Here is a 24594-nt window from a genome sequence, read left to right on the forward strand (position 1 = left end):
GCGTGTGACTTTACTGGTAAATTGGTTTCTAGTAGGATTGGTCAGAAGAGAGAAACTATTCAGGGGGTTTTCTAGTTACAGAGCACATTCCTCTGTGCCCAGGGGTCTGAAGAGCTTGGCCCACCCTAAGAGATTTCCTAACATGTTTCTCTGTTATTTCCTAGGGAAATGAGTGTGAAAATAGAAGGTTGTTTGCCTGAGATTGACCTCCAAGTTGGACAGTTTGTGTTGATTGAAGGGGATAATGATGAAAATCCATATGTTGCTAAATTGGTTGAGTTGTTTGAAGACGGTGAGTTTGGGGCTGGAATGAAAAGTATTCCTTGTCACTAATGATTGGGAAGTGCTCTGTGGTGGGAACAGGGGTGGTTACTGATTCTTCTGTTCATAGCAGTATATAGGGTGTGCCTATGGGGTCACTTAAGCACCAGCTGTGCCCTCTTTCACCTAGTGAATGTCTTTACTCACTAGAGCAATATTGGGTAAAAATGGGAATGGAGGGCTCAAGAATTTAGCTTTTGCATTATTTTTAGGAGTGGGTAAGAATGGCCATGAAGGCAGGATTGTTGGAGTGGAGAGAAAGGATGAATTTAGGAAGAAGGGGGAAGGGAAATAATAGGTGATTTGTACTCTAGTAGAGACGTGTCCTTTAATTTTGGCATGAGGAAGTTAGTAATTTTGCAAATGCAAAGTTACTTTTACTAGGGAGGCAGTAAGTTGGATTGGGTGGGTGTATCAGTTGGTTGACGGTCAGTCAGAAAAACAGAAACACTTTAGGTGTTTTATTTACCCAGAGGGACTTGTGTATCAAGTGTTGAAAAGGCTGGAGAAGCAAACAGTGGTGTTTCCCAGAGATCAGTAAGTGCAGAAAGCCACTACTGCCCTTAAGGCTAGAGGAGCAAAAGGGAAGGTAGTGTGAACTGGTGCCTGCAAGGCCACACTCACAGCCGCAGCTGATTTTCTTAGCTGTTAACCCTCTGCAGACCAGAGAAGAGCACAGAAAAGTGGGAATGGAGCAGAACTCCGAAAGGAAGATGAAAAAGGATAGCAATTTAAGCTATACAAAACGGCTTCTTTCAAAAGCTAGGCGAGGAGTAGTATGTGGAAGTTAGTCCTAGTCCTATGGCAGTTTGTATGCCTAAAAGAAGGAACTGATAGAGTGGATGAAGGTATTTTACATTATAGAGATACTCGGGAGGGTATTCAACAAGTATGGAGGAAAACTTCGTCAAACTAACATCCACTAGGGGGAGCACATCAGCAGGATGGGCTTTTGTATTTGAGGTTTGGGCCTTTGTGTATAGATTTTAGAACCATGTATTGTGCTACATTGGATGGCTTCAGTCTTTCTCTGAAGAGAGCTAAGGAAGAGAAGAGGCAGTGATGATGGTGGCACTAATGAGTATATGTCCTTTCACTTGGAGCTAACACTGGTATGGAGTGATGTTAATGGTATATTATGATGATAAAGCTGAAGATTGCAAGCATATGTTTGCCAGAAGTCATCTCAGTGGCTGATCCTCTGTGTCTTGCTAGGAGTTTTGTTTTGATTTGCAAAACTTGTTCAGTAACTGTGATTAGAATTGCTCCTCTCAAACGCCTTTTACAATTTATGTGATGACCGATAGCACCATTTGGACGTGGAGCAAAGTGAGAAGAATGTGGGTGCTGGGTGGAGTCAGATTGCCGCTGGTTGGTCCTGTGACCTTTGACAAATGATTTAAGGGCCCTGAAATGTGATCACTTCACCGGTAAAAGGGAGACAGCCATAGTACCTACCTTGTAGGATTACTGTGAGGATTAAGAGAATGTTTATTATCTTTAACCTTACCTTTTCCATCTATCCCTCCTAGATTCTGAACCTTATTCCAAGAAACGTGCTCGAGTACAATGGTTTATCCGATTCTGTGAAGTCCCTGTCTGTAAACGGCATTTGCTGGGCCGGAAGCCTGATGCACGAGAGATATTCTGGTATGATTACCCTGCCTGTAACAGCAACATTAATGCCGAGACCATCATTGGCCACGTGCAGGTAGGTGATGCCTTGATCCTCAGTTCTATCTTGAAGCTTATTTCTGGCTGATTCCTAAACTGCATGATCTCCAGGATATTATTGGCTCTCATTTACCTCACGGAAACGCATTTTTCCTGTTTGTCACCTTCTCTGCTTGCCTGCCTACTCCCTTTCAACAACAAATATTTATTGAGAGCACTTACCATGTGTTAGGAGCCTCCTGGAGGAAGTGACATTAGGTTGTGACCTGAGGGATGAGCAGGAATTAGCAGATGTATCTCAGTGGGAAATTATATTTAGCTGTGATTGTGGCAGGCATAAAGCACTTTGAGGCTGAACATGCTTGCTTAAATGAGGACTTCACCTTGAGTGAATCAGTACAAAGAGTGTAATTGCTCCAGGCAAATGTGTGTTATGAGATTTTATGATAAATCAGGTTTAAAGAGTTGTAGGCTGAATTGAGACACTGGTTTGGAGACTAGGATATGGGTTATTTATCAAGCTACTTCAGGCCCCCAAAATGGGATTAGATCCGGATGTGAAGTGTGGTCACATGGTGATTAGGTGGTTGGTAGGGCAGGGAGACCATGGCTTGGCATGGTCTATGGGCCCAGCATATCATGGGCCACAGAATAATTTATCTCTGAGTTAAATGAGTGAAGAAGTGAAAGGCAGATGTAGAAGTTGAAGCAGCAAGATGGGTGGATTTGGAAAGGTAGGGGGCATGTGTAGGCAGGAGCACAGTGGTGGGAATGAGCAGGACTGTGACAAGCCAAGCTTGACTAGTAGTGGAAAGCCATTTTGAAGAGCACTGAGCACTCAGGAGGTAAAGTGGGGTCAGATTTTTAGAAGGCAGTGAAAATCAGTTTAAGTAATTTGATCTTGTGGAGTGGGTAGCCATTGTAGACTATTGAGCAGGGGGGCATGCTTAGAGAAGTTTTTATGGGAAACCTTGGCACGGGTGAATAGAATGGACTAGAAAAGAAAACAACATGAGGTATGGATATCAGCAAGGAGGGCTCTGTGGAAATATGCTATGCCATGTCCGTGCCTCTTTTGTTTAGAAAAGTAATTGTTCCAGGTAAGAATGCAGACTTAAATGCTCTTTAATCATAGCTCTCATAGAGCCTTCGTTGACTCTTTGGGTCCTCATTTCTTTCTATCATCTATGTTTCCTAAATTCAGGTAGTAGCTTTAGCCCCAGATGAAGTGATACCCATGGATCTGAAAAATGAGAAGACATTCTTTGTTAAACTATCTTGGAATGAGAAAAAATTCAAACCACTACCTCCAGAACTATTTGCACAGTTGGATAAGCTACAAGAAGGCAACCCTAGATGCCAGAAGTCCATGGAAGCCAAAACTAAAAGTACAGAAAGCCCTTCTTGGACCACAGCAGAACATGTGGTCAAAAGGATTGAATCAAGGCACTCTACCTCCAAATCTCGCCAAACTCCTTCCCATCCTGTCACCCCAAGGGCAAGGAAGAGGCTGGAGCTCAGCAGTAAGTGTAAAATGGGTCACAGTGGGCAATACTGAGGCTAAAGGAAAATGATAACATATTAATTCATGCTACAGTATTGAGTTAGTGCAGCAGTGAGCCAAGTACTAATTGGATGTCTCTTGAAATATATATCACATAAGATTTACCATTTTAATCATTTTTAAGTGTACAGTTTAGTGGCATTAAGTACATTCACATTGTTGTATAACCATCCCCATCATCTTCCGAAACAATCTCTCCAACCATTAAGCAATAACTTCCCATTCCCTCATGCCCCATCCTCTGGTAACCACCATTCTACTTTTTGTCTCTGAATTTGACTTCTCCAGATACCTCATATAAGTGGAATCATACAGTATTTATTCTTTTCTGACTGGTTTAATAAAGTTAGTATAATGTCCTCAAGGTTCATCATGTTGTAGCATGTGTCAAATTTTCCTTTTTTAAAAAAATTGAGATATAATTGACATCTAGCATTATAACATATTAGTTTCATGTATACAACATAATGATTTGATATTTGTATATATTGTGAGATGATTACCACAGTAAGTTTAACTAACATCCATCACCATACGTGCAGCTACTATGGAAAACAGTATGGAGGTTCTTTAAAAAACTAAAAATAGAGTTGCCATATGATCCAGCAATCCCACTCCTGGGTGTATATCTGGAGAAAATTCTAATTTGAAAAGATACATGCACTCCAGTGTTCATAGCAGCACTATTTACAATAGCCAAGACATGGAAGCAACCTAAATGTCCATTGACAGATGAATGGATAAAGATGTGATATATTTGTATATATATGTATACAAAAGAATACTACTGAGCCATAAAAAAGAATGAAATAATGCCATTTGCAACAACATTGATGGACCTAGAAATCATCATACTAAGTGAAGTAAGTCAGAGAAAGACAACTACCATATAACATCACTTATATGTGGAATCTAAAATATGACACAAATGAAATTATTTACAAAACAAATAGATTCACAGACATAGAAAACAAACTTATGGTTACCAGTGGGGAAAGGGGGTGGGGGAAGGGTAAATTAGGAGTTTGAGATTAGCAGATACAAACTACTATATATAAAATAGATAAACAACGAGGTTCTATTGGGCAGCACAGGGAACTATATTCAACATCCTGTGATAAACCATAATGGAAAAGAATATATATATATAGAACTGAGTCACTTTGCTATGCACCAGAAACTAACACAACAATGTAAATCAACTATACTTCAATTAAAAAAAAAGAAACATCTGTCATGATACATAGTTACAGTTTTTTGTCTTGTGATGTGAGCTTTTTTTTTTTTTTTTTTTTTTCTTTTTGGCGGTATGCGGGCCTCTCACTGTTGTGGCCTCTCCCGTTGCGGAGCACAGGCTCCGGACGCGCAGGCCCATCGGCCATGGCTCACGGGCCCAGCCGCTCCGCGGCATATGGGATCCTCCCAGACCGGGGCACGAACCGGTATCCCCTGCATCGGCAGGCGGACTCTCAACCACTGCGCCACCAGGGAGGCCCGTGATGTGAGCTTTTAAGATTTACTCTCTTAGCAACTTTCAAACATGCAGCACAGTATTAATTGTAGTCACCATGCTGTACATTACATCCCCATGACTTATTTATTTTATAACTGGAAGTTTGTACCTTTTGGCTACCTTAACGCATTTTGCCCAATTCCTCAACCACTGCCTCTGACAACCACCAATCTGTTCTCTGTATCTATGAGCTTGGTTTTCATTTTTGTTTTTTAATTTAGATTCCATATATAAGTGAAATCCTATGGTATTTGTCTTTCTCTGTGTGATTTATTTTACTTAGCATAATGCCCTCAAGGTCTATCTGTCTCACAAATAACAGGATTTCCTTCCTTTTTATGGCTGAGTAATATTCCATTGTATATACATACCACAGTTTCTTTTATTTTTTTAAAGTTTATGTAAGATTGGCTTCATTTATTTCCTTTTTTTAAAAATATTTATTTATTTATTTGGCTCAGTGGGTCTTAGCTGCAACACATGGTATCTTCCTTGCAGCATGTGGCATCTTTAGTTGCAGCATGAGGGATCTTTAGTTGTGGCATGCTAACTCTTAGTTGTGACATGAGAGATCTAGTTCCCTGACCAGGGATTGAACCCGGGCCCCCTGCATTGGGAGCGTGGAGTCTTAGCCACTGGACCACCAGGGAAGTCCCACATACAATATTTTCTTTATCCATTCATCCATTGATGCACACTTAGGTTGTTTCCATATCTTGGCTATTGGAAATAATGCTACAGTGAACATGGGGGTGCATTTGTCTTTTCAAGTTAGTGTTTTTGTTTACTTCAGATAAGTACGCAAAAGTGGAATTGCTGGATCATATGGTAGTTTTTTGTTTGTTTTAAATAAATTTATTTATTTATTTTTGGCTGCATTGGTTCTTCGTTGCTGCGTGCAGGCTTTCTCTTGTTGCGGTGAGTGGGGGTTACTCTTCATTGTGGTGCACGGGCTTCTCATTGCGGTGGCTTCTCGTTGCGGAACACAGGCTCTAGGCGTGCGGGCTTCAGTAGTTGCAGCACACGGGCCCTAGAGCATGCTGGCTTCATTAGTTGTGGTGCACGGACTTAGTTGTTCCGCGGCATGTGGGATCTTCCCGCACCAGGGCTCAAACCTGTGTCCCCTGCATTGGCAGGTGGATTCTTAAGCACTGCGCCACCAGGGAAGTCCCTCATATGGTAGTTTTATTTTTAGCTTTTTGAGGATCCTCCATACTGTTTTCCATAGTGGCTGCACCAATTTACATTCCCACCAACAGTGCATAAGTGTTCCCTTTTCTCTATATCCTCGCCAACACTTGTTATTTGTTTTCTTTTTGATGATAGCCATTCTGACAGGTGTGAGGTGATACTTCATCTTGATTTGCGTTTCTCTGTTGATTAGTGATGTTGAGCACCTTTTCATATACCTATTGGCCATCTGTATAGCTTCACTTGGAATAATGTCTATTCGGGTCCTCTGTCCATTTTTTAATCTCATTGTTTGTTTTCCTGCTATTGTATGAGGTCTTGATATACTTTGGATATTAACCCTTTTCAGATATTTGATTTGCAAATATTTTCTCCCATTCAGTAGGTTGCCTTTTCATTTTGTTGGTGGTTTCCTTGATGTCCAGAAGCTTTTTAGTTTGGTGTAGTCCCACTTGTTTGTTTTTACTTTTGTTGCCTTTGTTTTTGGTGTCAGATCCAAAAAATCATGTCAAGGAGCTTATTACCACCTATGTTTTCATCTAAGAGTTGTATGGTTTCAAGCCTTACATTCAAGTCTTTAATCCATTTTGAATTAATTTTTGTGTATGATGTAAGATAGTAGTCCAGTTTCACTCTTCTGCATGTTTCAATTCTTCTGTCCAATTTTTCCAGCCTCATTTAATGAAGAGTCTGTCCTTTCCTTATTGTATGTTCTTGACTCCTTTGTTGTAAATTAATTGGTCATATATGTGTGAGTTTGTTTCTGGGCTTTCTATTTTGTTCCATCGATCTGTGTGTGCCAAAACCATACTGTTTGGATTACGGTAGCTTTGTAATATAGTTTCAAATCAGGGATTGTGATGCCTCCAGGTTTGTTTTTCTTTCTCAAGATTGCTTTGGCTATTTGGGGTAAAATTTCCTTTCTGTTTAATTTTTTGAGGAACCACCATACTCTTCCATAGCAGCTGCATCATTTTACATTCTTATCGGTAACACACAAGAGTTCCATTTCCCCACATCGTCACCAACTATTTAGATCTTGTTATTATTATGTTTTATATTGTTATTTTCTGTGGTTTTGATTGTAGCTATGCTAATGGGTGTGAGGTAGTATGTCATTGTTACATTTCCCTAATGATTAGTGATGTTAAGCCCTGTAATTAGCTAATTCAAGAGCTTAGCTACTAAGGTGACATAGCTTTTAGATCCTTAGTGGAAGAGCTAAGAAATACATGTATATATATATTTGTTATAATATAGTATTAAAACTCTTAAATTCATACTCATACTTCTAATCTATACCATGGGGTTCTTTCCATCCTTCCCACATTCCATAATTCCAATTCAAAATTGATTTGCAGTTCTTTATGCCTTTAGAATATATTCCACTGAGGGAGTAACGTTACTTTGATTAAAATGTTTTCTTCCACCAATGGTTACTTTATTGGTGATATACAGTTAGGTTCTTTCATTTCTGTTTAATTTTAGGGCTTTTCCCATCTTTGATTGATTTTCAAAACATTTAAAACATTAGCATAGTTAAAGAGTCAAAACTATTTAAGACAAGTGTACTCAGATAAGCCCCATTCCTTTCTTTACCCTTGCTCCCTGTTTCTACCACATCTTTTGTAGGTAATCAATTTTATTAGTTTCTGGTTTATTTTTCCTTTGGTTTTTGCAAAAATAAACAGATAAAACACACATAGACATATATATATATACACAGTCATATACAAACATGCATATAATTTTTATTTTATTATAGTTTTATTTCCCATTCTTTCTTACCCAGTAGGGTATTATACTGGATGTATTCTTTTCCATCTTAACTTTTTTCAGTAATAATATATCTGAAAGCTACTCTATGGCTGTTCTGAGAGCTCATCCTCATCCTATTATGTGTCCTTAATTTTTCTGTTTATGTGCCAAGTTCATTGAGTATAAGTTATTTGCATTCTTGATAGCTCCTTAGTAGGAGCTATCAAGAATACAAATGTTTAGGAGCTGAATATAAACATATAAAACATTTTGGAAATGCAGAAGACTACTAGAGAAATAATTTGTAATACCACCATTTAGAAATAATTGAGTGTTTTTTTCACTGTTGATTTTGTAGGATATTGAAAGTTAGGGTAAAAAATTTAAACTTGACACAGTTACATAATTAGATGAGGCAGATATGATGAAAATATTTTGGATTGTTTTTGACAGAAAGATGGGGAAATGAGGCATGAGGGGACCAGGACATTGGGACATTTTTACATTAATCTAGACATGAGTTACCCTCATATTTACCACACAGGTACTAGATGACTCCTTACCTTGTCTGAAGCTATTCCACACACACCCTGTGCTATGACTAAAGTGAACTCCTGCCCAGTGCTTTCCTGCCTCGTTGCCTTAGCTCACATCAATCTCATTTATTCTCTTCACTTATTCCCCTCCTTCCCCTTTCAACTCTGTTGAAATTTTGCCTTTCTTTCAAGGTCTGTCTCAAAAGCCGTGTTTATTAGCACAGCTAATAAACCGTGCTAGGTGCTTTAGGACAATTTTTAAACTTCATACTATAGACGTTTATGTGTATCATCTGCCCTGTTAGTTTTGGCTGCGTTGGGTCTTCGTTGCTGCATGCGGGCTTTCTCTAGTTGCAGCGAGCGGGGGCTACTCTTCATTGTGGTGCACGGGCTTCTCATTGCGGTGGTTTCTCTTGTCGCAGAGCATGGGCTCTAGGCACGTGGGCTTCAGTAGTTGCAGCTCGCAGGCTCAGTAGTTGCGGCATGCGGGCCCTAGAGCATGTGGGCTTCAGTAGTTATGGTGTGCAGGCTCAGTAGTTGTGGCTTGCAAACTCTAGAGCGCAGGCTCAGTAGTTGTGGTGCACAGGCTTAGTTGCTCCGCAGCATGTGGGATCTCCCCAGACCAGGGATCGAACCCGTGTCCCCTGCATTGGCAGGCAGATTCTTAACCACTAAGCCACCAGGGAAGTCCCACATATCTTTTAATAGCTCAATTGCTATCTATGAATGAATGTCCAGGTTCTTGGTGCCTTTGGTTATGGTGAGAGAGGAGCAGATCCAAATGTGGCTCTGTGTATTCTTAGAACCCAGTTGGTTACCCCCCACCCCCACCCCCAGGGGCCCATCTTCTCTCTGTTGGTAGATATAATCTGGGTTAAGAAAAATCTAGGACTTGGTATTACTCAACAGAGCCATTGGTATAAATTTTTTCAGATGCTGTTGAATGGGGCCTGAGGATGTGCAGTATCACCCTGGCTGAGAACCACTCTTCTGGTAGATTACTTCACAGAAAACCTGACCTGAACATTTATCTATAAAAGCTGATTTAACTGTTGACGTATGGTTCTAGCTAGCAAAATTACTCGTAGAATTTAAGAGAGAGACTAAAAATAATAAGAGCTACCTGGCACAGGAAAAGAAAGCATAGAATAATTCAAAATATGGATAACTCATGTCTTTGTATCACTCAGTGAATGAGTTTATCTATAAAGAGATTAGGGGTGTATATAGTGCTAGTTATAAAATTCACACATTGTCTATGGTGATTTCTCTTGAACTTAGGTTTCCCTAGGACATATAACACTAGGATTTCCCAGCAGACTTCATGGGCCTCATTGGAGTCTTCTGGAAGAATGAAACGGAAAGTGGCCTTCTCTGAGATCACCTCACCTTCAAAGAGGTCTCAGCCTGATGGTCCTCAGAACTCATCTCCAGCTCTGAAAACCCCAGAGAAAGCTGGAGAGATTCAGCAGTGTTGGGCCAAGGATGACAAGAAGACTTCACCTGATGGTTGCATGATCCTGAGAACTCGAGTCCCAGCTTTGAAAACGACAGAGACTAGTGAAGAAAGAACACTTACTCCTATCAGGAGGGGACAGAAATCCTTGGTGGTGCCTTCTGTGATTCTGAAACCAGAAAACATCAAAAAGAGGTAACTGGGGATGCTCCCCTGCCTCCAACAGAGCAAATCCAGATCCTTCACATGATGTGAAAAGTGTGGGTCACAGCCGATAAATCTGCCTGTGTCACAGAATCACCAGCTTTTCCAAAATACAGATTTCTGAGCCTTTCTCTAGATGTAGGAAATTAACCTCCAAGTGTTGGGCCCAGAAATCTGCATTTTGAGATGCTCTTTGGTTGATTCTGATATACCCATCTGTCCTTTGGGGATCACGGCTCCAGAAGATAATTTCCCAAACCTGAACTGCTTCACAGTCCTGGATTTCATTACTTGCTGTGGCTCTTTGCCACATTTTAACAGTGATTTTCTTAAGTTTTTTTTTTTTTCTTTTAAACTGGAAGCCATTTTCAAATACATACAGTACAAGAAGATAATGCATCTAGAAAAAACTCTACAGTTTGACATTGGGCAATGTTTATAAATCATGGGCTGCACAGGGAATGTGACAAGCCTGAAATTTCAATGTTTCCTGGTCAGAAACTGCAGCACCTGGCTTACCTAGTTTGCTTGATAAATGCTTTGTATTGAAAATATAGCTGCATTTCTGCTAACCTTGAGTGGACAGTAAATTCATTGATATGTCAGAAATTAAAAAAGGATAAGAAACTCTGCCTAGGATTAGTATGTTCTGATCTCTAGTTGGAGAGGTGATGAGTCTGATTTAAATGATAAGCTTTTGGCAAACTTTAATCTCTGGGTTTGAGTCAAACTTCAGTTACAAACTTTTTAGCACAGTGTGATTAGCTCCTTCCAAAGTAGCTGCAGAAAGAATAGGAGCCAGTCAGGCCACCTGACTATCTTCTAGTCCTGCCGCTGATCCCTGGTGCCCAAAACTGCTTTCCATAACCTTGCTGTGGTGTCTTGCAGGGAGGCCAAAGAACCAGTTCAGGATGAAGCTACCTCTACTCCCCATCGTATCCACAGAAAGAGCTCTCTCTTGACTTTGAATCGGATTAGGCAGCAGCTTAGGTAAGACTGCTGCTTGGCAGGCATAAAAACATCCTGCCATTTGTGAAATCTATAATCCTATTTCTTAAATTCTCTTTTTATTTGTTGTTTGCTAATCCACTGAAATTCTCATTTACCTAGTATGTCTGGAATTATGTTAATTTCACATAAACATCATAGTTTGAAAGAGGCAAGAAACACTGCCCTGGCCTTAGGTGGCTCCCAGGGCCCCATAATCATCACACCCAGCAAGACTGTTAGTGCGGTGCCTAAGAGCATGAACTTTGATTCTGATAGACTTGGATTTGAACCTGGGCTTTGTCATTTACTATCTGTGTAACCTTGGGAAGGTTACTTAACCTTTCTAAGCCTTGGATTCCTCATCTATAAAATGGGAGTAATAATAAACAAGTCACAAAGTTTTGCAGGGTTTAATGAGATAATATAAATAAAGCCCTTAATAGAGCTTCCCAGTAGCAAGAGCCCAAGAAGAGGAGCACATCTGATATTGCTCGGTTGCAGGAGAGACTCTGCAATACCTCGAATCCACACTGATCTGTTAGGAGCTTCTTATGTAGACTTCAAACATTGAATATCAGAAAATAATGTGTCCTACCATTCAGGTTTTTAGGTAATAGTAAAAGTGACCAAAAAGAGGAAGAGTTTCTGCCGGTAGCCGAGATTTCAGACTCTGACAGTGAGGAGGAAGAGGCTTCCACACCCCCTCTTCCAAGGAGAACACCCAGCAATGTGTCCAGGAACCTACGCTCTTCCATGAAGTCATCCTTACAGACCCGCTCCAAGACACCAAAGAAAACCGTAAGGTTCTTTTAGGTTTATTTCTCATAATTTAGAAATTGTGGTGACTGACGTCACACAACTAATAACAGCTGGGTTTTGAGCATAGGTCTGTCATATTCAAAGCTATGCCACTTGGAGTATTCATGGAGGAAAGGTTCTTTTTCTTTTTTTTAATTTAATTTTTATTTTATATTGGGGTATAGTTGATTTACAATGTTGTGTTTCAGGTGTACAGCAAAGTGGTTCAGTTATATATATATACATATATCCATTCTTTCTCAGATTCTTTTTCCATATAGGTTATTACAGAGTATTGAGTAGAGTTCCCTGTGTATTCATGGAGGAAAAGTTCTACGTGAACCCTAGGACTGAAAATGAACCCAGTAGACAGTGATAAAATTTGAGTCCAAGTTCCTTTTAAGATACGGAACCGAATGGCCAAGAGCCAAACTGCCTGAGGGAAGGACGAGAACTGTAAGAACGGACTCCTCGTCTTTGCATTTCCCTTGAAAGCTGGCAGAGGGCTTTGTGCGTAGTCAGTGCTTAGTGGGTATTGAATCCAAGGCTGCTGAGCCGTGTCATTGGTTTTGTTGTGCCACTCAATGCACTTGAGGAATAGGGAGCACTACTAGGTGTTGGTAATGAATTGTGTAACAGAAACATGGGAGAGGTAAATGGATGTCTCTCTGCTTTCTGTGGAACTTTAGCAGAGCATTGAAAGCTATTAAGAAAAGAGGGTCTTACTGTGTTCAAACATGTTTGAGAAATGCTTGGATTAAACAAAGTTAAATTGGTTTCATTATCACATGATTTCTCAAGGCCATTAACTTATTAATGTTATTGTGAGGGCATTAGTATAGTAGGAGACATTTTTCATGGAGCATCTTGTTGTTTAGAACAATTTAGAAATGCCTAATTAGGGGCCTTTTAAAGCTGATCTCCATTTTCCCATATCAAGAAAAATGTGATTGGGCTTGGGTTGAAGTCAAAGAAAAGACCTTTAGGGAAGGAAATCCAATAGATCACCTTTGGACGAGGCAGTCTTGTAGAATAGCTCACCCGAATGATCTGGTTTGATTGCATCTCCTGGGTCCCACCCAGACGAAGGGATTTAGGGGCGGGGGGGTGGGTGGGTGAGGGGCTCTTTAGCATAATAAAAAAGTCAGAAGTCCACCTTTTTTTAAAAAAAAAAAAACCTTCTCAGCAAGGTTTGTTATTATTTTCCTGTTTTCTCCAGAGTTAATAGATGTTAAGCTGTTAACAGGGTCTAAATGCTGTTCTGCGTTTGGGAAGAGGTGTAGAGACTATCACTTTATAGCTTGGCTACAAGCAGAGGGTGGGTAGGTGAAATGCCCCCACAAAAGGGAGTGCTTTGTGGAAACACCATGAATACTACTGGGTAGCAGGCCTGCTCTAATGAGCCAGCAGCAAGGAAAAAAAGAGAATGGTGGAGTCGGTCTGTGGGCCGGAACTGAATGGCCCTATGGTTTGAAGTGGACAAATCTGGGGAGGTTTCTTCAAGTACTGTGTAGTGGATCGTGGAAGTTCTGAGCTAAAGATTGACCATATGTTCAAAGAAGTCTAGAGGAAGATCTTTTTTATTTATATTTTTTAAAGATGCTTTTTTATTTTAATCAGTGAATGCAACTCGTGGGCGCGGAATAGAGGAGGATCTTATGAATCAAACCCAGTTTATGCCTGCTACTGTACCCTATTTGGGCAGAGTATTTAGGATTTTTTAATAATTTTCCTTTCTTTGAAGATAGTATTTTACTTTGAAAAGTATTTAATCCATACTTTTATTCATTCTTTCCTCAGACTGACATTGTTTTCAAATCTTAATACTATATGTAAATTAGAAATAAGAAATTGTGTTTGGACTATGAACAAAATGTATGTGTAACATGAGGAGAGAAAGGGAGAATCTTGGTAATTTATACAGGAAGGAACTAAGAGGAATTCACGACCTCTCTTCTTTTTATCAGCTCATCATGAATCAGATTTGCTGATGCATCCTGGATGGAGTTTTGCTTTGTTTTTTCCTTCTGAAATATGTTCTGTCTCTCTCTTTATTTTGGAGTATAGGTGATTTACAGTGTTGTGTTAGTTTCAGGTGTACAGCAAAGTGATTCAGTTATACATATACATATATCCATTCTTTTTCAGATTCTTTTACCATATAGGTTATTACAGAATATTGAGTAGGGTTCCCTTTGCTCTACAGTAGGTCCTTGTTGATTATCTAAATGTTCTCTCTTTTGAATACAGCTCGAGCCCAGGACACCACGTCATGCCACTCCTCGGATCCGCAGCCGAAACCTCGCTGCCCAGGAGCCCGCCAATGTGCTGGAGGAGGCTCGGCTGAGGTGACGCCGCTCGGGGGCCCCTGCTTTCACTCACATGAACTGGGAGTGTTTTGTAGTCATTGGTGTACATAATAAAGGTAGAGAGTAAGATGAACGTGTGTGTCTAGAAAGAAGAAACCTCAAGCAGTGTCTGGGTGAGCTACTGTGGACAGGCTCTGGGAGGAGTCTGTAGTCCACTGCCACCACTTTCTCAGGGTTGGAAGGTGATGAGTCAGGACACTGCTTCTCAGTTGCGGTACCCTTTAGAACTGCGTGGGGACTTTTTCAAAATACATAAGCCTAGATCCTGCCAGAAATCAGCTGAATCAGAATCTCTTGTGGGATGAGGTCCACCCATGTGATTTGGGGATCCTTCCCAGGTGATATGTACTCTTAGTTAGAAGCACTGAGTTGGGTGATTTGTCTGGGTGGAGAAAGGCCAAATGAAGAAGTTTAAGAATGAAGGCATTCCCTTGGATGTGAGATTAAGGTTTCAAATAGAAACTATAGATAAATCTTTTCCATTTATTATTGAGTAGATAGTAAAATGCTTCTAAAGTCCTCCTTTTCCCTCATTTACCACCAACTTTAGGCTGCATGTTTCTGCTGTACCTGAGTCTCTTCCCTGTCGGGAACAGGAATTCCAGGACATGTACAACTTTGTGGAAAGCAAACTCCTTGACCACACTGGAGGGTGAGTCATGTTGAGGAAGCAGGATGGTCAGGGCAGAAGGCCCTGCTAGCGTACCACCTCAGGTGCTGTAGTTCACCCAAGCGGTCTTTCCCTGGTGTCAGAACAGGCAAGGCCATTGCTGAAGCCTAAGCTTCTAAAGCAGTTTTTGTTGTCAAAGTAATTCTATAGAATTCTGTCTTACAGAGAAAATGACACTGGCCTTTTTTGGGTGGGCACTTTGCATACAGCCTTGCTTATAGAATGAATGGTTCTATATAAACAGGTCCTGCTCTGATCAGCTTCCAAGGATGGTCCTTACTGCTCCCACCTCCACATTTCAGGGGCCTCTGTCCTTCCTTCAGCACACATTCTCATACTCATAACTGATGATAGTATAAGGCAGCTGCACAGACCTAGCCTGGGGTCTTCTCTTCTTGCCCCAGGTGCATGTACATCTCCGGGGTCCCTGGGACGGGGAAGACTGCCACTGTACACGAGGTGATACGCTGCCTGCAGCAGGCATCCCAAGCAAATGATGTTCCTCCCTTTCAATACATTGAGGTCAATGGCATGAAGCTGACAGAGCCCCACCAAGTCTATGTGCAAATCTTGCAGGTGAGCAAAGCTGTTTTTGGGCTTCTTGTTTTGGGCTTTTTGTTTTGGTTTTTTTGGTTTGTCTTTTGGTTTTTGGGTTTTTTTGGCCACACGGCTTGCAGGATCCTAGTTCCCTGACCAGGGATCAAACCCAGGCCCTTGACAGTGAAAGCACGGAGTCCCAGCCACTGGACTGCCAGGGATTCCCCTGTTGGGGCTTTTTGGAAAATACAGTTTCTGGGTAGCACATGAAAAGGGAAAGGTTTACTTAATTTTGTGCATATTACATGTTTACAACTTGCCAAGCATTGTCCTTTGTGTAGAGGTAGCAAGGGCAAAGAAGGCAGAATTCCTACCCTCAAGGACCTTGAAGTCTAGGAGCTGGATAGGAATTTCTGGAAGCTAGTACTTACCAACATGGCGAAAACCATTTGTACACAGCAGGCATTGTGGCAAACAGAGGTAGGCCGAAGTTTGCATCTCACTTTTTCATTCATTAGCCGTTATCTTGGAACAAGTAACGTCCAGCTACAGAGTCATACACTAATGATTTTGGAGGGGCTTCTGGGGCCAGCCTGTGGCTCATTTTCATTTCAAACACTATTGTCTCTCTGTTGCCTTCTCTTCTCCTTCCAGTGGAAGGCAGAGGGTAGGATACTGAAGTCCTCAGGCTGAATAGCTTCCTCTATATGCGGATTTAACTTTAAGCCCAGGGGAGTAAAGTCCTTACGGTTCACCACACATTCCCCCACCCACCCTGCCCTACCGCATTGCAGAAGCTGACGGGTCACAAGGCAACAGCTCACCATGCGGCAGAACTGCTGGCTAAGCGATTCTGCACTCGACGGTCCTCCCGGGAAACCACTGTGCTGCTTGTGGATGAGGTAAGGAGGTGCCCATGGAAGGACTGGAGAAGAAGTGGCGTGGCACTTGATTGCAATGTTCCGGGAGCAAATACTGGGTGGGAGGAAAGTCCTGGCTCCCTTCTTCCTTCACTTTGGCCCATTCTCTGATGGTGAGAGGCATGTGTCCATGGATGTCCTTGCAGGTGGTGTGACCTGAGAGCACATGAAGCTAAAGCAGTGGTAACAGGCTTCACACCGGGGCCCCGGCTCCGTCTCTGTGGTTGACCCTGCGTCTCTTTCCATTTCCTGGCAGCTTGACCTTCTGTGGACTCAGAAACAAGACATAATGTACAATCTCTTTGACTGGCCCACTCACAAGGAGGCCCGGCTTGTGGTCCTGACCATTGCCAACACCATGGATCTGCCAGAGCGCATCATGATGAAGCGGGTGTCCAGCCGACTGGTAGGGCCATTCTCAAGCTGTTCTTACAGACCCATAAGCTGGGCCAAGGATTTCTCCAAAAATGAATACATAGGAATCTAAAATAAATAGGAAAAGTAAGAAATGTGATTCCTGAAATTCTTATAATTACTAAGTTAGAATTAAACATGTCACCATTGCACGGCTTTCTGCAAACATATCTTCTTGGTGTTCTGCTACCTCCGCACTCTTAAACTGCACAGAGCCCTAAAGGTTTAATTATTTTAAAAAATACTTAAGTGCTTACCCTTGTCAGGCAGTGTTAGATGCACGGAGTATGGCTGTGAACGGGGCAGACACGGTCTCTGCCCTTGTGGACCTTGTGGTTCAACCGGGAGCCAAGCCGGTGCATGTTGTAGAGGCGAAGATCCCACTCTAATGAGAGCACCTCTGCTCAGATCTACTTGTAAATGATTCCAGTAGAAAAGAAGATTCTTTTAAGCTAAATGAAAAGACAGTTGAGAGCTACCGCCCTACAGGGTCCCACGGGCCATCGTCAGTAACAAAAGGAGCTGAAAGCAGCCGTAGTCCTGGGATGAAATGTGTGAATTGTTACGTATGGGACTTGGAAATCGGGTTCGGGGACTTGCAGGTGGCTTTCCACCAGGACTATCGGAGTGCGAAATCCATGAACTTGTTCCTCTGTCATCTTGACTCCCCAGGGTCTAACCAGGATGTCCTTCCAGCCCTATACTCACAGCCAACTGCAACAGATCCTGGTGTCCCGACTCAAACATTTAAAGGCCTTTGAGGACGATGCCATCCAGTTGGTAGCCAGGAAGGTAAGTCGCCTTTGGGGAGCTCCTAGTCACACCGACAGTTTTTGCTGAGTACCTGCCCATGTGAGGCCCTATGCTGGGTGCTCTGGAGATGAAGAAAATATTAGGAAGTCCTGTAAAAACAAATATCAAAACATAGAAACAAAATTCTGAAAAATTCCTTAACCTTCTTATTGTATAACTAATTAGAAGGCTCTGAGTATGGTGGGCTTATATACAAGTGAAGGTTAATTTATTCAGGGAGCTTTGTATAATCAAAAGGGCAACATAGTGAGTGAGGTAGACAAACCTGGTTTGAATTCTGGCTCTAATACTTTAATAAGCATGTGGAAGGTTACAGAAAAGTTACTTAAAAACTTCCTGGGCTTCAGTTTTCTTCTCTGAAAAATGGGAATAATAATAGTTACCTCATAGGGTCATTGTGAGAATTAAATGAGACCATGTCTGTAATGTACCTAGCAGGGTGCATGTTCCATGGTAGGTATGAAGTGTGGGATGCCTACCCCCTCCAGGCTTACTGGGAGAATGCCAATTGAGATTCCACTAAGGCTTCTCCGAGGCTGCTGAGGAACAACTCAGGTTAAATGTCCACCTTGAGCTGAATGAAAGACACCACATATCCACAGTATTTCAGCACTTAAAAGAGTTATAAACGTATTTCTAGTTTCTTACTGGAAATGATGTGAACTCTGAATGCCTATAGCAGCAACACACATCTGTAACCTGTTCAAAGCTGGGTACTATATTAAGTATTGGGGTCAGAGGTGAGCGAGATATGGTGTTTATCTTCAAGCTTTGCTTTCTAGGAGAGAGATCCTCAAAATTAACTATCTAACCCTTCTGTTGGTAGAGTTTTCCACCTCTGCAATCATGCAATTTCTAAAAGTTCTTTTTTTTCCTCTGAGTGGTCCTTTTATATACCATCCTACTTATTTGAGGTTGTTTTCACCCTTTTCCTCTAAGATGCTTTGTCTGTTGGTTTTGGTCTCTATCCTGCATTGTTAGACTTTCCTCAGCTGCCTTTGTGGTCCACTGAGGTCTAAGGGTGGAGATTACAGAGCTGATTGGGAGCTCTGAGTATATAAGTGGGGCTTGTTCATTGAGAGCTTTGCTGAGAGGGCCAATTTCTGATCGGGCCAATTTCAGTATCTTTAGTTTATTCCTATATTTTCTGGGATAGTCAGATTTCAAAGAGTAGGCTTCCCCTGTCCTGCCTGCAGGGCAGTGTTCTAGGATCAGGGGAGGTGGGCTGGAGTCAGGGAGGGTGGAGGTCTTCAAATTCAGCATGCAAATAGTAACCATCTATATTTAGTAAGGGACATCCCCTCCTCTGCAGCAATACCTAGTGTTACTGGTCCAGAGACCTTTTTGTTTATCCTTGCTTGAGAGTAAATTTCTGGTCTCCTGCCATGGTACATAAGAGGGATAATCTCCGGGGCAAAGAGCTTTATGGAAACAGTACAAATTACCAAGGCACAAAATTTTCTCACAGAGCCCTAAACCCTCCCTCGGTGGCCCTGATGTTCACCAACAGCATGAAATGGGGGAGAGGTCTAGGGCAAGGGTGAGCAAACTTTCTGTGAAGGGCCAGTAGTAAATGTTTTAGGCTTTCTGGGCCATAATGGTCTGTCTCCACTATTCATCTCTGCCTTTGCATTGTGAAAGCAGCCATGTATTATATAATATGTAAACAAATGCACATAGCTGTGTTACAATAAAACTTTATTTACAAAAACATGTGGTAGGCCATAGTTTGCCGACTCCTGATCTAGGGCATCCGTTTCTTAACTTTCAACCAGTCCTCTCTATTTTAGCCAAACTTCCCCTTTACCTCCAGTTCCAGCATCACTAACTCCTGAGCATTTTGAAGATTTTTAGTGTAATTTAGGTTTGTTCTTGGATTCCTCATTGTGGGCTTAGGAATGGGCTTTCTCAGTCTGCTAGGTTAACCAATACCCTGCCACTTCTTTCCAACTTTCGCAATTATATTGTTTACTGCTCTCCAGTTGCTTCCTTTTCTTATTTAGGGTTCTTGGTCTTTAAATAAGGTTTCAGAAGACTTCAAATTTGGCTGCTGTTTTTACCCAAAACTCTTGCCTGTAATTTCAAACCTCTTTTTATTTCTTAACATATAAACATACCTATATTGTTTATCTTATGATATCTGAAGTCTTTGTAGGTTAACTTCTGTTGATTGCTGATTCACGTGTCTATATGGCCTTGTTTCCTTGTTTTTTGTGTCTTGATTTTTTTTTTTTTTAACTGTATGCTCATGTTTCTTAAGAGCTTTATCTGAGAGTTGATTGAGGCCTGGGTTGAAGTTTAATTCATTTAGTTTGTGCTTCTGTCAGTTATTGAGGGGCACTACCAACTGGGACCATTTTTAAACAAAATTCTCTACTTGAGGTTTTTAGGAGACAACATCAGTTTGGGCTACAAATCCATGTGAGGGCTTGTGGTTGCAAAGACTAGGTGAGTTTTTGTCACCCTACACCCACCTAATGCCAAGGTCACAACAGGCCATTTTTCTTGCCATCCCTTCTGCATGATAAGTCTTTCACTCACCCTCATACTGGGGCTGTAGTGGAGGTCGGGTCCCAAGTTTATGCAAGGTCTTTTCTTAGATTCCATGTTGGGTGGCCCCAGCTTTTTCTTTTGTCTCCCTCACCCCAGCAGCAGTCAAAAAGAGTGCTTACGGTCGCCAAGGTTCACAGGTACCCTCAGAGTGGGAAGTGCTTTGGGTGTTTTCTAGCCTCCCAGGGTCACCTGTCCACTTTGACTCTAGGCCTCTGAGCAGCCCTTGAGTCCCTGCTATTAACCACTGTATGGTGCTGCTTCACACAGAGGAAAGGAGGAGTGACAGGGCGGAAACATCCTCAGGACATCCTCACCAGCTGAATATGGGAGATTAGAAGGAGGGAATAATATATGCTGGTGCTCATGTTTCCGTCTTGGGTTACTGGAAAAGTGATTTTTGTTTTGAATGTCTTATATTTGAATTCTGAAAACAGAAATAGACACAAAACATTAAAAAACTCCTATAATCCTGTCTGTCATACTGAGTGAAGTAAGTCAGAAAGAGAAAAACAAATATTGTATATTAACGCATATATGTGGAACCTAGAAAAATGGTACAGATGAACCTATTTGCAGGGCAGGAATAGAGATGCAGATGTACAGAGCGGACATGTGGACACAGGGGAGGGGTGGGGTGGGGAGGATGGTGTGACTTTATCTCCAAAATAGGCTCCACCTTAGCCTCTTAGCTTTTTCTCGTCATGCAAGGAACAAGACCCTTGTGTCTCCAGATGGTTCAGTAATGATCTTGGGCCAAAGTTCTCTTCTTTTAGATTTCTTCATTTTTCTAATATTAAATAAAGTTGAGAATTTCTGTCTCTTCCATTCTGGAATTATCTGTAAGGCCAAGACAAAGGTGTGGACTTGGGGAAAAGTCCCAGACACAGTATAATAATTTATATCTGAGCGCCCACCAGGTTCCCAGCCAGGGCTAAGTACTTAATTTCATGCTTAAGTCCATTCCCAGCCCTGCCCTTCCTTTTTAGCTGAACACAGAATCAGTTGGTTTTTCTCCTGGGTTGAGGTGGCAAGGGGATCTCAAGGAATAAAATGTTCCCTCTTGTAGGTAGCAGCCCTCTCTGGAGATGCACGACGCTGCCTGGACATTTGTAGGCGTGCTACAGAGATTTGTGAGTTCTCCTGCCAGAAGCCCGACTCCCCTGGCCTGGTCACTACAGCCCACTTACTGGAAGCAGTAGAGGAGATGTTTTCATCGTCATACATCACTGCCATCAAGTAAGACGCTTCTGCTTCCTGACCCTGAACCTCCCTTGGAAGACCACTGGAGAGGGCCATGGAAGCATGCTTCCCTTTCAAAGCTTTTACTCATACAACCTGCATTTACTGGCCGTGCTGTCCTTTTTCTTAAGGCACATAGTCTAGTCAAAGAGACAGAAATGTAATCCTAGTATAATAGGAGAATAATTACCATGTATTGAGTTACACTATAGGTGTTTATGAAGTAAAGTGCTGTGGAAACAAGAAGGAAGTAGCTACTTCTCTCACATTGAATGATATACTCAACCATGAAATGGGGCTGCTGGTACATGTCCAGATATAGTTGCTGTGTTCCCTTACTTCCAAAGTGTTATTTTTCATATCATTTTGAGACTTTGAGGGGAAGGGAAATACTTGCCAAATCATATAGGAATATAGGAGGAAATAGTCCCAAGTTATTTCCTCTCTCTTCTCTAAAGACACAGAGAAGTTTTATTTGGCTTTCCTTGGGTTGGCGGTACAGCCACTTAGGAGAATTCACATCTCCTCATTTACTTTAAGGAATTCCTCCGTTCTGGAACAGAGCTTCCTGAGAGCCATCCTTGCAGAGTTCCGTCGATCAGGACTGGAGGAAGCAACATTTCAACAGGTGACTGATCTACTTTTTTAAAAATCCTATTTTAGTTTGGTGCCTTTAAAATATAATATGTGGGAATTTTAACCACTGTGTAATAGTCTGTCTCTATTTTGTGCCAACCTGATTGTGCTAAAGAATATCAAACCAGCGCCTTTTTTTTTTTTTTTGCTGTACGCTGGCCTCTCCCGTTGTGGAGCACAGGCTCCGGACGCGCAGGCTCAGCGGCCATGGCTCACGGGCCCAGCCGCTCCACGGCATGTGGGATCTTCCCAGACCAGGGCACGAACCCGTGTCCCCTGCATCGGCAGGCGGACTCTCAACCACTGCGCCACCAGCGAAGCCCCAGCGCCTATTTTTATGTGATATTTAATTGAGTTGCATGGGAAGAGACCTTTAGCAAATGGTTTCTGCATATTAGATTAAGGCTTTACTACGTGCCAGATACTTGTCTGGGAGTGGGAGATTCAAAGATGAGCAAGACAAAAGTTGCTGCCCTGATACAGCTTATGGTGTAGTGTGGGGCAAAGCTTTCAGAACAAGCCTTGTTTAAAAACAAATCACAACCATCACCCTGATACCAAATCCAGACAAAGATGTCACAAAGAAAGAAAACTACAGGCCAATATCACTGATGAACATAGATGTAAAAATCCTCAACAAAATACTAGCAAACAGAATCCAAAAGCACGTTAAAAGTATCATATACCCTGATCAAGTGGGGTTTATCCCAGGAGTGCAAGGATTCTTCAATATATGCAAATCAATCAATGTAATAAACCACATTAACAAATTGAGGGAGAAAAACCATATGATCATCTCAATAGATGCAGAAAAAGCTTTTGACAAAATTCAACACCCATTTATGATAGAAACCCTCCAGAAAGTAGGCATAGAGGGAACTTACCTGAACATAATAAAGGCCATATATGACAAACCCACAGCCAACATCGTTCTCAGTGGTGAAAAACTGAAACCATTTCCACTGAGATCAGGAAAAAGACAAGGTTGCCCACTCTCACCACTGTTATTCAACATAGTTTTGGAAGTTTCAGCCACAACAATCAGAGAAGGAAAGGAAATAAAAGGAATCCAAATCAGAAAAGAAGTAAAGCTGTCACTGTTTGCAGATGACATGATACTATACATAGAGAATCCTAAAGATGCTACCAGAAAACTACTGGAGCTAATCAATGAATTTGGTAAAGTAGCAGGATACAAAATTAATGTACAGAAATCTCTTGCATTCCTATACACTAATGATGAATAATCTGAAAGAGAAATTAAGGAAACACTCCCATTTACCATTGCAATAAAAAGAATAAAATACCTAGGAATAAACCTACCTTAGGAAACAAAAGACCTGTATGCAGAAAACTATAAGACACTGATGAAAGAAATTAAAGATGATACAAACAGATGGAGAGATGTACCATGTTCTTGGATTGGAAGAATCAACATTGTGAAAATGACTATACTACCCAAAGCAATGTACAGGTTCAGTGCAATCCCTATCAAACTACCACTGGCATTTTTCACAGAACTAGGACAAAAAATTTCATAATCTGTATGGAAATACAAAAGACCCCGAATAGCCAAAGCAATCTTGAAAAAGAAAAACGGAGCTGGAGGAATCAGGCTCCTGGACTTCAGACTATACTACAAGGCTACAGTAATCAGGACAGTATGGTACTGGCATAAAAACAGAAATATAGATCAGTGGAAAGGATAGAAAGCCTAGAGATAAACCCATGCACTTATGGTCACCTTATTTTTGATAAAGGAGGCAGGAATATACGATGGAGAAAAGACAGCCTCTTTAATAAGTGGTGCTGGTAAAACTGGACAGCTACGTGTAAAAGAATGAAATTAGAACACTCCCTAACACCATATACAAAAATAAACTCAAAATGGATTAGAGACCTAAATGTAAGGCCAGACACTATAAAACTCTTAGAGGAAAACATAGGCATAACACTCTATGACATAAATCACAGCAAGATCCTTTTTGACCCACCTCCTAGAGAAATGGAAATAAAACCAAAAATAAACAAATAGGACCTAATGAAACTTAAAAGCTTTTGCACAGCAAAGGAAACCATAAACAAGACGAAAAGACAGCCCTCAGAATGGGAGAAAATATTTGCATGTGAAGCACCTGACAAAGGATTAATCTCCAAAATTTACAAGCAGCTCATGCAGCTCAATATCACAAAAACAAACAACCCAATCCAAAAATGGGCAGAAGACCTAAATAGACATTTCTCCAAAGAAGATATACAGATTGCCAACAAACACATGAAAGGATGCTCAACATCACTAATCATTAGAGAAATGCAAATCAAAACTACAGTGAGGTATCACCTCACACCAGTCAGAATGGCCATCATCAAAAAATCTATGAACAGTAAATGCTGGAGAGGGTATGGAGAAAAGGGAACCCTCTTGCACTGTTGGTGGG

The 24594-nt window shown here is 41.5% G+C and overlaps 1 protein-coding gene across 2 annotated transcripts in view; it reads left to right on the forward strand.

Moving 5' to 3' along the window:
- The window catches only part of ORC1 (origin recognition complex subunit 1), a 31859-nt gene that overhangs the window by 6294 nt on the left and 971 nt on the right, over positions 1 to 24594 (forward strand). For both annotated transcript variants that reach the window (XM_081258514.1, XM_081258515.1), the window contains 14 exons: positions 165 to 292; positions 1854 to 2032; positions 3200 to 3518; positions 9839 to 10208; positions 11106 to 11207; positions 11810 to 12005; positions 14256 to 14353; positions 14925 to 15026; positions 15449 to 15620; positions 16376 to 16483; positions 16758 to 16907; positions 17588 to 17707; positions 21348 to 21517; positions 22061 to 22148. In XM_081258514.1, coding sequence (XP_081114640.1) covers positions 165 to 292; positions 1854 to 2032; positions 3200 to 3518; positions 9839 to 10208; positions 11106 to 11207; positions 11810 to 12005; positions 14256 to 14353; positions 14925 to 15026; positions 15449 to 15620; positions 16376 to 16483; positions 16758 to 16907; positions 17588 to 17707; positions 21348 to 21517; positions 22061 to 22148 — 2302 coding nt within the window. The remainder of the gene's footprint in view (positions 1 to 164; positions 293 to 1853; positions 2033 to 3199; positions 3519 to 9838; positions 10209 to 11105; positions 11208 to 11809; positions 12006 to 14255; positions 14354 to 14924; positions 15027 to 15448; positions 15621 to 16375; positions 16484 to 16757; positions 16908 to 17587; positions 17708 to 21347; positions 21518 to 22060; positions 22149 to 24594) is intronic.

The sequence above is a fragment of the Mesoplodon bidens genome, assembly GCF_964165515.1.
Source record: "Mesoplodon bidens genome assembly, chromosome: 2".
NCBI lineage: Eukaryota > Metazoa > Chordata > Mammalia > Artiodactyla > Ziphiidae > Mesoplodon > Mesoplodon bidens.